We start from the raw sequence: 12,973 nt of genomic DNA on the forward strand, positions 1-12,973 counted from the left end.
TACATAGTTGGGAAAGTTATACATAGTTGGGAAAGCTAAGGTGTGTCTTAAATTCAAGTCTCAAGATTTTGCGTTCTTCCCAGCAAAGGAGACCAGTTGGGAAGTGAAGGGTGGTGCCCATATGTCTGGGGAAGCTAAGTGCAACAATCACTTTCTGTACTCGTGAGCTCTCTGAAGCGCTGTACCAGGCTAAATGACTGGGATGTGTCTGGAAGATGAATCATCCAGAAGTGGAATTCCCCTCATTCTTCTCCAGGGTGTCTAAGGAAAGAGAACTGACCCTGAACCAGGACTAGGGATTAAAGTGATAGCAGGCAGACAGAAAGGCAGAATCATAAATATCTCTGGTTTGTACACAGTACTGTATTTAAAATGGATAACCAACGAGAACCTACTGTTTATCACATGGAACTCTGCTCGATGTTATGTGGCAGCCTGGATGGGAGGGGAGTTTGGAGGAGAATGGATGCATGTATATTTATGGCTCAGTCCTTTCACTGTCCACCTGAAACCATTACAACATTGTTAATCGACTATACTCCAGTACAAAATACAAAGTTAAAGAAAAAAAAAATCTCTGTGGCAGTATCCTCCTCAGATGGATGACCCTGAACTCTCTGATATAATTAGAAGTTTACAGACATTATACTGCTTTTCTTACTCCAATAAAAATAAAGAATATTTGTCCCTGATTTGTCATTTACAAAGGATTTTCACACTTACTGTTTCACGTGTTGGTCAGGAGAAACTGACATGTTTTGTAGATGAAACATCTACAAAATGTTATTTGTTTCATCTACATGCTTTTTAGAGAAAACTTAGGCTTAGAGAAGCTAAATAAATATTCAAATATATGAGGTGAATAAAAAGTAAAGCCAGGTCTCAGAATGCAGTCTCTTTCTCACAGTGTTCATGTTAAAGTGAATACACTTTACCCTGATGGCCTCTAAACATTACTTGCTACTATTTTCAGTAGCTAACTTTGCAGATACGGATTATTATTAATAGACTTGAATGGACGGAGCAACATTTTTGAAGCTACAGTCTAAAATTGAAAAGCATTTACTGAGTAAGAGAGGCCATTGACAAACAGTGGGTAACTTTATTTTTGGGTTCTCTTGGATTACACCATAAATTTTGAAAAATACTCAGAGGTAGGTAAGATTGAACCACAATGGGCTATTTATGAAATTACAATATTTGAACATAGTCCTAATTTTTGAGATTATTAATAACATGAAGGAGAACACAGCTTCTGAAAACACCACCACTTGGTACAACTGAAACATTAAACTAAACCTAGTGAAGACTTTATCTGGTTATGACATCATGCATTTATTTCAAACTTTCATTTTTAAAGACATCATAGGAAATGCTTGTTCTATAATAATGTACGTGCGAGTTTGGAGGTAGGAGTGAGGAGGTGATTTCTTCTTTATTAGAAAGTTCATAAAAGGGAAATGCTTTTAGTTTGGTGTTTTAAAAGTACATTCTGGTTGAATAGGCAGTGAGGGTGGCAGTAAGGGATTTCCATGAAGTGACAGTAAGCTGTAGAAATGCATGAGAATATGAGATAGGAAGTGAGAAATCACAAGCCACTAGGTGTCCTGTGTGGAACTGGATGACAGGCTCGTGGAGGGGCACTGGAAGTGGAGGTGACTAGTGAAAGATGGCATATTAATTCAGATCCTGGGGGTCTGAAATGATAGGGTTGATGGGTTACATCTTTTTCTTTTTTTTTGAGTCACTAAGTTACCATAAACCACTTTCCTTACCCATTCACTTCTTTCCAGTCCTCTCACCTGACTAATCCTTTTTGTAGATTCTCTCTTGTCCTCCCATTCACTATCCACTTTTATCCATTCTGCAAGCATCTCCAAAGGCAATACTATTTCTTTTTAACTGGGTGAGCTATTTACATATATTATCACCAACAATCCTTGTACATTCTTGAAATATAAATGTCAAAGATTACTTGGTGCTACCTCTTTGATTAAATTATCAAGGAATTTTAATCATTTTCAAAAAATGTTTCTCTTACATATTCCTGAAAACTTAAGTTCCAGGTTGGCCATATATGTGAAAAAGATCTAGACTTCAGGAGTTGATAAATTATATAGATGCTTATTATCACTGACAGCCATTTATTTATGGTGTTTAAGATGCAAGGAACTTGAATTGCCCACAAAACAATGACTTCAATTGGATGTTAAACCTTTGTAACTCTAAATGGATAAAAGCGAGCTTCATGTCAAAAAAGAGTTATAGAATGTATTTAAAAGTTTAGTACTGCCTTGAAGCAGCCTCCCCTCATTAATCCTTTCTACTATCTTGATCTCATTCTGTCCTAGGCTACGCATACAACCCGTGTACTTCCCCAAATCAAGTTCTTTCTCTTACGCTGATTCTCCATACCATCTATGTTCTCTTGTCCGATGCAGGCTTGCTTGTACTTTGGAGCCCCTTTCTCCAGGGCCTGGATTTATAATCCTTTTATCTCCTCTACCCAACCACAGCATGGTAGGCTCCAGAATTTTCACTCCAGGTGCTGCTGGCACTGCTTTACTTTCTCTTCTCTATAGAATCTTCCAAGACCCTCTTTGTAACAGGCCCATCTTATCAGGAAAGCTTCCTGCCCATGGCCCGGAGCAGAGCATCCTTGGCCTCTTTGTTCCTCAGGGTGTACACCACGGGGTTCAGTAGTGGGGTGATGACGGTGTAGGTCACTGAGATCAGCTGGTCCTGATCCTTGGTGTTCTCTGACTTGGGCTTGAGGTAGGCGATGGAGGCACAGCCATAGTGGACGATGACCACAGTGAGGTGGGAGGCGCAGGTGGCAAAGGCCTTCTTCCGACCTTCAGCTGAGGCAATTTTAAGGATGGTGGAGATGATGAGGATGTAGGAAATGAAAACCAATCCCATGGGAACCAGGATGACCAGGACACTGATGAGCAAAGTCAAGATCTCATTGACAGTCGTGTCAACGCAGGAGAGCTTCATCACAGGTCGGATGTCACAGAAGAAGTGGGCCACCTTTGTGGCACAGAAAGGTAACCTGAATACAGACGTCACCTGTGTCGTGGCCACAATCAGCCCGATGCTGCAGGCCCCCCACACCAACTGGAAGCACACTCTCCTGTTCATGATAACTGTGTACCTCAAGGGATTGCAAATGGCCACATAGCGGTCGTAGCCCATCGCTGTGAGCAGGAAGCAGTTGTTGATGGCCAAAGTGATGAAGAAGAACATCTGAGTGGCACAGCCTGCCAAAGAAATGGACTTACTCAGGCCTATGAGGTTGCAGAGCATCTTGGGTATAATGATGACAGTGTACACGATCTCTGAAGCTGACAGCATGCTGAGGAAGAAATACATGGGGGTGTGGAGGTGGCGGTCAAGGCTAATGACGGTCACAGTGATGATATTGCCTGCCAGGGTTAATACGTACAGTGCAAAAAACATGATAAAGAGGGTGAACTGGTGCTCACAGAAGCTAGAGAAACCCTGGAAAGTAAACTCACTCACCAGAGTGTGATTCTCTTTCTTCATTAAGTCATAGATGGCATCTAAGAAAGTAAAAAATTCTATAAGGAGCCTAGTTGGTTGATTTCTGTTATTAGCAGACTGGGCAGATTCTTTTGCTTAATCTACTTCAGGTTTCTGCTGATTTATAGCCACACTCATGCTCATTTCTTTTGGGAGTAGACAGGGGAGAAATGTTCTTTTCTCACTAAAGTGTGTGACTTTCAGGGTCAAATGGTATAGACTCATACCCTACTTCTATCATACACTAACTTGTCTTGGGCAAAGAATTAACATATCTAAAACCAATTTCCTTACCTTTATATTAACACAGTGGTGATAACATTATCACAGAATTGTTGGTAGAAACATTTTAAACTAAGTATCATACTTAGAATTTGAACAATTATTGAATCCATTCAAGTTCAGTGGTGTCAGGCAGAGCTCTAGGCTCCATGTACTCTCCATGTCCAACTCTTTGTGACCCCCATGGACTATAGCCCAGCAGGGTCCTCTGTGCATGGAATTTCCCAAGCAAGAACACCAGAGCAGGTTGCCACTTCCTTCTCTAGGGGATCTTCCTGACCCAGGGATCGAATCCACAACTCCTGCACTGTCAGTCGGATTCTTTGGGGCTTCCCTACTGACTCAGATGGTAAAGAATCTGCCTGCAATGCAGGAGACCCATGTTCTATCCTTGGGAATCCCCTGGAGAAGGGAATGGCAACCCATTCCTGTATTCTTGCCTGGAGAATCCCATGGACAGATGGAAGGCTACAGTCCATGGGGGTCACAAAGACATGACTGAGTGACTAACCCTGAGAACACTGGTGCCACCTGGGAAACCCCTCTAGGCTCTGTGGATACCTCCTAATTCCTGAGTGTCTAAGGTTTAAGGTAGAGGTCTTGTCACTATGGTTTACACACTGCTTTTTCATTTGAGTCTTTCAACTCCGAGGTCCTATTCCTCTCAGCTTTGGTCCTACACTACTCTTCCCTAGACACTGCTCAGCTGTCAAAGCCACACAAAGCTCATGACCTCTAAAATCCTTTCTCTCTCTCTCTTCCCTCCCTCCCTCCCCCTCCCCAAATCCATGTCCTTGTACATGTAGGACATGTGTATGCTGGTTCTTTTGTGTTGAAAGAACTATAGTGCCTATGTGATTACAAAACATGTTCACAAGCATTATTTAATTTCATCACCATCCAGTGGAGCAGGGAGGGCAAGAATTATTGTTTGTCTTCAGGAGAGACTGAGGATCAGCCCTATTTAGGAAATTGTGGACACACAGATGTCAAAGGATGAAAATCAATATTTGAATACATGTCTTCTGATCCTGTGTCCATTGTTCTTTCTACTACAAAATTGTATCACAGATACAATAGCCCCCACCATGGCTACATTATACAGCCTTTGAGAGTAGGGACCATGTGTTCCAACTCTGTGTTGCTAGTGTGACCACTCCAATGTAGGGCACAAGTGTTTGCTGGTGGAATCACTGCAAGTCACTGGTCCATCAAACAAATTACCTCTTAGGAAACAGAGTGTTAGGGTACCATAGTGAGGTCTTCTTCAAAGAAGAGGAGTATTCAGTGTTTATAACCTCTGTCTCTTTGTTCTTCTGTCTATGCCCATGAAAGCAACAAACAACTAATGAACTAGGTTAAATTTTGACACTGGAATTATAACTAGAAGAAAACATGACTCTGTGAACATCTAGTTGGAAAATAGACTGGTAGTGAAACTTTTCTAGTTGGCTTTACCCTATTATTAAACTACTTGTAATTATGCAACAGGTTAGCTATAAAAACAAATTTAATAATAGAAAGCATGGAGTTGCTGGAAAAGTGCATTTTGCTGGAAGTAAAGCAAATTAGCAACACAAAAATGACTTACTATTGGGTAAATTTCAATGACAAGCTTCTTTAATGATTTTAAGATTAATATAGTCCACCAGAAATATACCATTTTAAATAAAGGAAATCTACAAAATGGTATTTTTAAGGGGTTGTTGCACAGTTGTGCTTCAGCTTTTCAGAGCATGATATGAAAGGATACAGTATGAAGTTGAAAAAAGAATAAAATTTTTGTTAGCTATCAGGGACCATTTCATAGCATGGAAAGTTTTTTGGCCTTGATGTGTATATTGCGGTAGGTAACTGTAAATCTATTCCATGAGGCTTTATAAAAAGTGCCTATGTGGATTATGAATTGTCTGAAGACAAGATATAGACAAGGAAACATAGCTGCTAAGTGGCAGAGCCACACATTACCGTATTAGTCAAGATACTCTTTAATCCTGGAAGTCATGATTCTTTAGGCTTAGAAGATGGTCTTTCAAAGTGGTAAATTAAGGATAAAAAAAAAACACAAAAATTCATACACACCTGGACCCTTTCCAGCTTGATATAATTTCACCCTTTAACATCAATAAAACCCTTTGTGGTTGATTTGCTAAGTCATGTCCGACTCTTGTGACCCCATGGACTGTAACCTGCCAGGCTCCTCTGTTCATGGGATTCTCCAGGCAAGAATATTGGAATGGATTGCCATTTCCTTCCCGAGGGGATCTTCCCGACCCAGGAATCAAATGCAGGTCTCCTATATGGCAGGCAGATTCTTTACCAACTGAGCTTTAAGGGAAGCCCTCAATAAAACTTTTACATCTATTTTATTCCTCAGTGGCTCCCTTTGTAAATCCCTGATGTCTTTTCCAAAATCTAACTTACTTTTCTTCCTGCAAATTTGTGGCCCAACAAAAAAATGGGGGGGGGGGGAGGCGGAAATCAGAGATGTGGCCCATTGGTCACAAGTACTCACAAATCAAGGTTGTGAGAAAAAGGCACCTAAATGCAGTCTTTCCACCTGCTTCAGAGCTCTTCCAGGGATGGAGGTAGAAGGAAATTTACTGGGATACTAGATATTTCTCCAGCTGGAGGAGGAACTTTTGACACCCAAGAAAGGCTCTTTAGGGCTCATCTCTCAAGGTTTCTGGGTGCAAGTCCGTGTGCACCCTCGAGAGTCACCTTGGGGCTAGAAGGAAGCAAACAATGGGTGCCCAGGGGCCTTGATAATTAGAGGGCTCATTTACCAGATTTTATGGATTTGTGCTTTGGGAGTCTCATTGGCATTTTGCACTGCAAGTAGAAACAGCAGTGGCTTATTTATCAGGTGTTTTTTTAAAAAATAAATATTCTATTTTTATATAGTTGGGCCTTGAAAAACCATGGTTACAAAGCCCATGTGAGCTCTAGCGAAGAGCGAAGAGCCTCTGTCTTAGATTCCAGGAAACTATACAGCTCTCCCTGTAGTCTCCTTGGTTATCAGAAGCTGGGTTGTTGCTGTTGTTGTTGTTTCCCCTTCCTCTTCTTTTCTGGAACTGAAGCTATCAATCTGGCTATTGTTTCTGTCCTATTGTGGGGGTTTAGAAATGGGAGACCAAAACTCAATAGACAGCAGAGACTTCTCTGAAGGCCAGGAGACCACTGTGCATGTCTAAAGAAATCTGAGCCAAGATTTCATCCCATGGGGTTGTCCAAGAAAACAGTTAAATACACAGGACTTTATAAGCCCAGCCTGGAGTAACCTCCACACTAGTTTCCCCACCCCAATCCAGGCATTTTTCTTCCTCTTTGCTTTTTTGTTTGTTTAGTGGCTAAGTCGTATCTGACACTTGTGACCCTCTAGTCTGTAACCTACCAGGCTCCTCTGTTCATGGGATTTCCCAGACAAGAATACTGGAGTAGGTTGGCATTTCCTTCTCCAGAGGATCTTCCCAACCCAGGGATTGAACCTGCATCTCCTGCATTGGCAGGCAGATTCTTTACCCCCAAGCCATCATGGAAACACTTTTCTATCCCTAAGAGCATATTATTCTCACCATTTTCATCTTTTCTGTTGGTAAAAGACAAACCAATATATATTAAAAATTTTAAGTATTTATTTGAGCAAAATTCTATTCAAATTAGATAGTGCCAAACCAAAAATAGTTAGGGGTACTCCATTGCCAGGAACCTGGGGAGAAACTTCTATAAAGAAAAGACAGATTCATCCACCTCATTAGAACTGACTCAAATGTGTTCTTTTTCATAGCTGAGTAATATTCCACTGTGTGTACATACCACAGTTTCTTTATCTGTTCATCTGCCAATGGACAACTTGGTTGCTTTCATGTCCTAGCTGTTGTAAACAGTGCTGTAATGAACATTGAGGTACATGTGTCTTCTTTAATTCTGATTTCCTCAGGGTATATGCCCAGTAGTGGGATTTCTGGGTTGTATGGTAGTTTTATTTCTAGTTTTTTAAGGAATCTCCATACTGTTTTCTATAGTGGTTGTATCAGTTTGCATTCCCATCAACAATATAAGAGGGTTCCCTTTCCTTCTCACTCTCCCCAGCATTTATTGTTTGTAGACTTTTTGATGATGGGCCATTCAGACCAGTGTGAGATAGCTCATTGTGGTTTTGATTTGCATTTCTCTAATAATGAGTGATGTTGAGTGTCTTTTCATGTGTCCATTAGCCATCTGTATGTCTTCTTTGGAGAAATGTCTGTTTAGGTCTTCTCCCCACTTTTTGATTGATTTTTTTTTCATTTTTTTTGGTATTAATCTATAAGAGCTGCTTGTATATTTTGGAAATTAATTCTTTGTCAGTTGTTTCATTTGCTATTGGATGAACCTTGAGCCTATTGTACAGAGTGAAGTCAGAAAGAGAAAGAAAAATAGTGCATATTAATGCATATATGGATATACCCATCTGAATGCAGAGTTCCAAAGAATAGCAAGGAGAGATTAAAAAAAAAAAAAAAAAAAAAGCCTTCCTCAGTGATCAGTGCAAAGAAATAGAGGAAAACAATAGAATAGGAAAGACTAGAGATCTCTTCAAGAAAATTAGAGATACCAAGGGAATATTTCATGCAAAGATGGACTCAATAAAGGACAGAAATGGTATGGACCTAACAGAAGTAGAAGATATTAAGAAGAAGTGGCAGGAATACACAGAAGTACTATACAAAAAAGATCTTCATGACCCAGATAATCATGATGGTGTGCTCACTCATCTAGAACCAGACATCCTGGAATGTGAAGTCAAGTGGGCCTTAGAAAGCATCACTACCAACAAAGCTAGTGGAGGTGATGGAATTCCAGTTGAGCTATTTCAAATCCTAAAAGATGATGCTGTGAAAGAACTGCATTCAATATGTCAGCAAATTTGGAAAATTCAGCAGTGGTCACAGGACTGGAAAAGGTCAGTTTTCATCCCAATCCCAAAGAAAGGCAATGCCAAAGAATGCTCAAACTACCATACAATTGCACTCATCTCACACGCTAGTAAAGTAATGCTCAAAATTCTCCAAGCCAGGCTTCAACAATACATGAACCATGAAATTCCAGATGTTCAAGCTGGTTTTAGAAAAGGCAGAGGAACCAGAGATCAAATTGCCAACATCCGCTGGATCAACGAAAAAGCAAGAGTTCCAGAAAAACATCTATTTCTACTTTATTGACTATGCCAAAGCCTTTGACTGTGTGGATCACAATAAACTGTGGAAAATTCTTCAAGAGATGGGAATATCAGACCACCTGACTTGCCTCTTGAGAAACCTGTATGGAGGTGAGGGAGCAAAAGTCAGAACTGGATGTGGAACAACAGACTGGTTCCCAATTGGAAAAGGAGTACATCAAGGCTGTATATTGTCACCCTGCTTATTTAACTTCTATGCAGAGTACATCATGAGAAACACTGGGCTGGAGGAAGCACAAGCTGGAATCAAGATTACCGGGAGAAATATCAATAACCTCAGATATGCAGATGACACCACCCTTATGGCAGAAAGTGAAGAGGAACTAAAGAGCCTCTTGATGAAAACGAAAGAGGAGAGTGAAAAAGTTGACTTAAAGCACAACATTCAGAAAACTAAGATCATGGCATCCTGTTCCATCACTTCATGGCAAATAGATGGGGGAAACAGTGGCTGAGTTTATTTTTTTCAGCTCCAAAATCACTGCAGATGGTGATTGTAGCCATGAAATTAAAAGACGCTTACTCCTTGGAAGGAAAGTTATGACCAACCTAGACAGAATATTAAAAAGTATAGACATTACTTTGTCAACAAAGGTCTGTCTAGTCAAGGCTATGGTTTTTCCAGTAGCCATGTATGGATGTGAGAGTTGGACTATAAAGAAAGCTGGGTGCCGAAAAATTGATGCTTCTGAACTGTGGTGCTGGAGAAGACCCTTGAGAGTCCCTTGGACTGCAAGGAGATCCAACCAGTCCATCCTAAAGGAGATCAGTCTTGGGTGTTCATTGGAAGGACTGATGTTGAAGCTGAAACTCCAATGTTTTGGCCACCTGATATGAAGAGCTGACTCATTTGAAAAGACCCCGATGTTGGGAAAGATTGAGGGCAGGAGGAGAAGGGGACGACAGAGGATGAGATGGTTAGATGGCATCACCAACTCAATGGACATGAGTTTGGGTAAACTCAGGGAGCTGGTGATGGACAGGGAGGCCTGGCATGCTGCAGTTATGGGGTTGCAAAGAGTCGGACATGACTGAGCGACTGATCTGAGCTGAACGCATATATGTGGAATCTAGAAATATGTTACTTACAATCCTATGTGTAGGGCAGCAAAGGAGACACATATGTAAAGAACAGACTTTTGGACTCAGTGGCAGAAAAGGAGGATAGGAGCATTTGAGAGAATAGCATTGAGATATATACATTACCATATGTAAAACAGATAACCAGTGGGAATTTGATGTAGATGCAGGCCACCCAAAGCCAATGTTCTGTAACAACCTGGAGGGATAGGGCGGGGAGGGAGATGGGAGAGGCGTTCAGGGTGGAGGGGACACATGTATGCCTATTCTGATTCATATGCCTATGCTGATTCATATTGATGTATGGCAAAAAGCCACCACAATACTGTGAAATAAGTATCCTCAAATTAAAAAACAAAACAAACAAACAAAAAAAAACTCGTAGAAAAAAAAGGCAGAAGCAAAGTAAAAGTATTGACTGTCTGTAGCTTAAAACATGGTTGGCTGTTTGTGATCAGTTGTCCTGAGACTTTGACTTCGTAACCTGGAGGCATTTATTTCCAAGGTTTGTTTGTTCACATTCAATTGCCCCCTCAGTCTAATGGACTCCTTGTTTGGTTAATTTAATAAAACATACCCTTAACTATCTCATGGCCAGATCCTGACAACTCTCCACTAAGTTAATTTTTACACACATGGCCAAAAATGAAGTGCCTGCCTTCATATCTGATCAACATATCCCTTGTACTTGGTTTTGGTTTGTTTTTTTATTTTGGAGGAGATTATTTTGTATTCCTTCTTCTCCTTCTCTACTGAATTTGTGGTAGCTTTTAGGTTTAGAAAACTACAAACAGAAAAGTTTATACAAAACATTAAGATGCTTGTAAAACTGGCTTTTATCCTTATCTGTTTCAGAAACATAAGAAGAGGAAATTCTAGCCAAATTAGGATTTCTTTAAAAAAAAAAACTCAAAATTTTTCATTAAATGTCATTAAGGAAGTTAACATCTCAACTTCTTTTCCTGGCTGTTTGCTGCTGAGTGGTATCTTCATATCCATTATAGCCTTTAATGTTTTGGAGTTAAACTACGATTGGCTAGTCTTCCATTTGGGGGCCACTCCTCTGATTAAACTTGGGTGTTGTTTTTTTTTTTTTCCTCTGCCCTACTGAGAGAAAAGCCAGTTTGTCACTCCAGTTATCACCAGAGACACAAGCCAGCACTGATGCATAAAGAGCCTCCCTGCTTCAAGTGGGAAGCAGGTAGAAAACCTCTTTCACAGGAGACAATGAAAACAGCTCTAGTAACACCAACAGGCTTCCCAGATGGCACAGTGGTATTCGTCTGCCAATGCGGGAGCTGCAGGAGTCATAGGTTCGATCTCTGAGTTAAGAAGATCCCTGGAGGTGAAAATGGCAACCCGCAACAGGATTCTTACCTGGAAAGTCCCATGGACAGAAGAGCCTAGTGGGCTACAGTCCATGGGATGGCAAAGAGTCAGACACGACTCAAGCGACTGAACATGCATGCACAACACACAATTAGGTTGGGGAGAACTTTGTCCTGTCACAGTCTGGGCTCTCTATGTTGTTGGAGAATGCACTAGTGACCTTTTCCAGAGGAGGTGTCTTTTTTAAGACACCAACTTGTTTTAAGAGTTGAAAAAGAAATCTAACAGGTTTACAAACAGCCAGGAGAGGAAGGAGGACAGTGGTTAGGGGTCTGTTAGGAGGTCGATGGCCAACAACCTCTGACTCCTGGTCAACAGGTCTCTCCAGGGATGGCTGTGTGAACAGCCGAAGGGCTGAGATAAGGAAGAGCTATGTGCCTGGGTGCCTCAACCTCAGCCTAGAGTTGAATGGGTAAGCTTGTCCACATGCGTGGCTGTAGTTGTCCACATCTTTGGTTGCTTATACTGGAACTTTGATGTTCCAGTTAGTAGCATAGCAAATTACATGAACTTAGTGTCACAAAGCAACAACAATCCACCATCACCGTCTCTGGGAGACAGATCTCAATCAGGTCGTCCTCACCCTGGGTTTCTTGTGTAGCTGTGGTCAGGAGGTGGCAGGGGTTTGCTTTCTCACATGTCAATCAGTCGATACTGGCTGTTGAGCCTGGACTTCCTCACAGTCTGCGCTCTGGATTTCAAGAGCAAGCACCCCAAGATGAATAACCCAACAGAAGCTGTATAATCCTTTATGCCCTGGTCTCAGAGGTCAGGATGTCACAGCATGACTTTCTTGCCATCACATTGGTCCAGGCAATCACAGAGACCCACCTAGTCTCGAGGGAAGGGGTAGAGACTTTGTTTTTTAATGGGGGTGCAGCATATTAACAGAAGAACATATGGAGTGGGAGATAGTATGTCCAGTTTTTGAAAATACAGTCTGCTACAGTGTTAGCAGATGACCAGGATCTTCTCTCAAACAGTTTAGACTCATTGTCCTCAAAGGGAAACAGGAGACAAAGTAAAAATTAGACTAACCAAACTCCAGGATCTGTCTTCTTAGGTATTTCTGTAAACCTGACCTCTCTTTTTGAAATGCTTAAGTTCCAGGGATTCTTGGAAAAATTAAGGGAAAATGTGAACACCCTCCCCTCTAAAAAAGGGAAATCCTAGATCTCCTGCTAATCTAGTATTAGAAATTTAAGAGGACATTAATGTGAGTTAGAAAATAAAAGAGATATATATTTAGTGAATTCGATGATAACTGGAAAGTCAAAAAAATGTTCCAAACAACAGCAAAGTTAATAAATCCCTGGTTAGGCTGACAAGAAGACTTTCAAGCTACTGCTTGCAATTTGCCTATAGGTTTTTGTGACCACATGTAGCCTCAGTGTATGTTATGATCTTTCTTTATCCAAAACATGTATTTCCTATAATTTTACTAGAATACTTTAT

At 40.9% G+C, this 12,973-nt stretch overlaps 1 protein-coding gene across 1 annotated transcript; it reads right to left on the minus strand.

The window, feature by feature from the left end:
• Nucleotides 1-2,579: 2,579 nt before the first annotated feature.
• LOC122426927 (olfactory receptor 10J1-like) lies at nucleotides 2,580-3,549 on the minus strand. The gene has a single exon (XM_043446180.1). The coding sequence runs from the start codon at nucleotides 3,547-3,549 to the stop codon at nucleotides 2,620-2,622; it is 930 nt and encodes a 309-aa protein (XP_043302115.1). The 3' UTR covers nucleotides 2,580-2,619.
• Nucleotides 3,550-12,973: the final 9,424 nt, after the last annotated feature.

The sequence above is a fragment of the Cervus canadensis genome, chromosome 2, assembly GCF_019320065.1.
Source record: "Cervus canadensis isolate Bull #8, Minnesota chromosome 2, ASM1932006v1, whole genome shotgun sequence".
Lineage (NCBI taxonomy): Eukaryota > Metazoa > Chordata > Mammalia > Artiodactyla > Cervidae > Cervus > Cervus canadensis.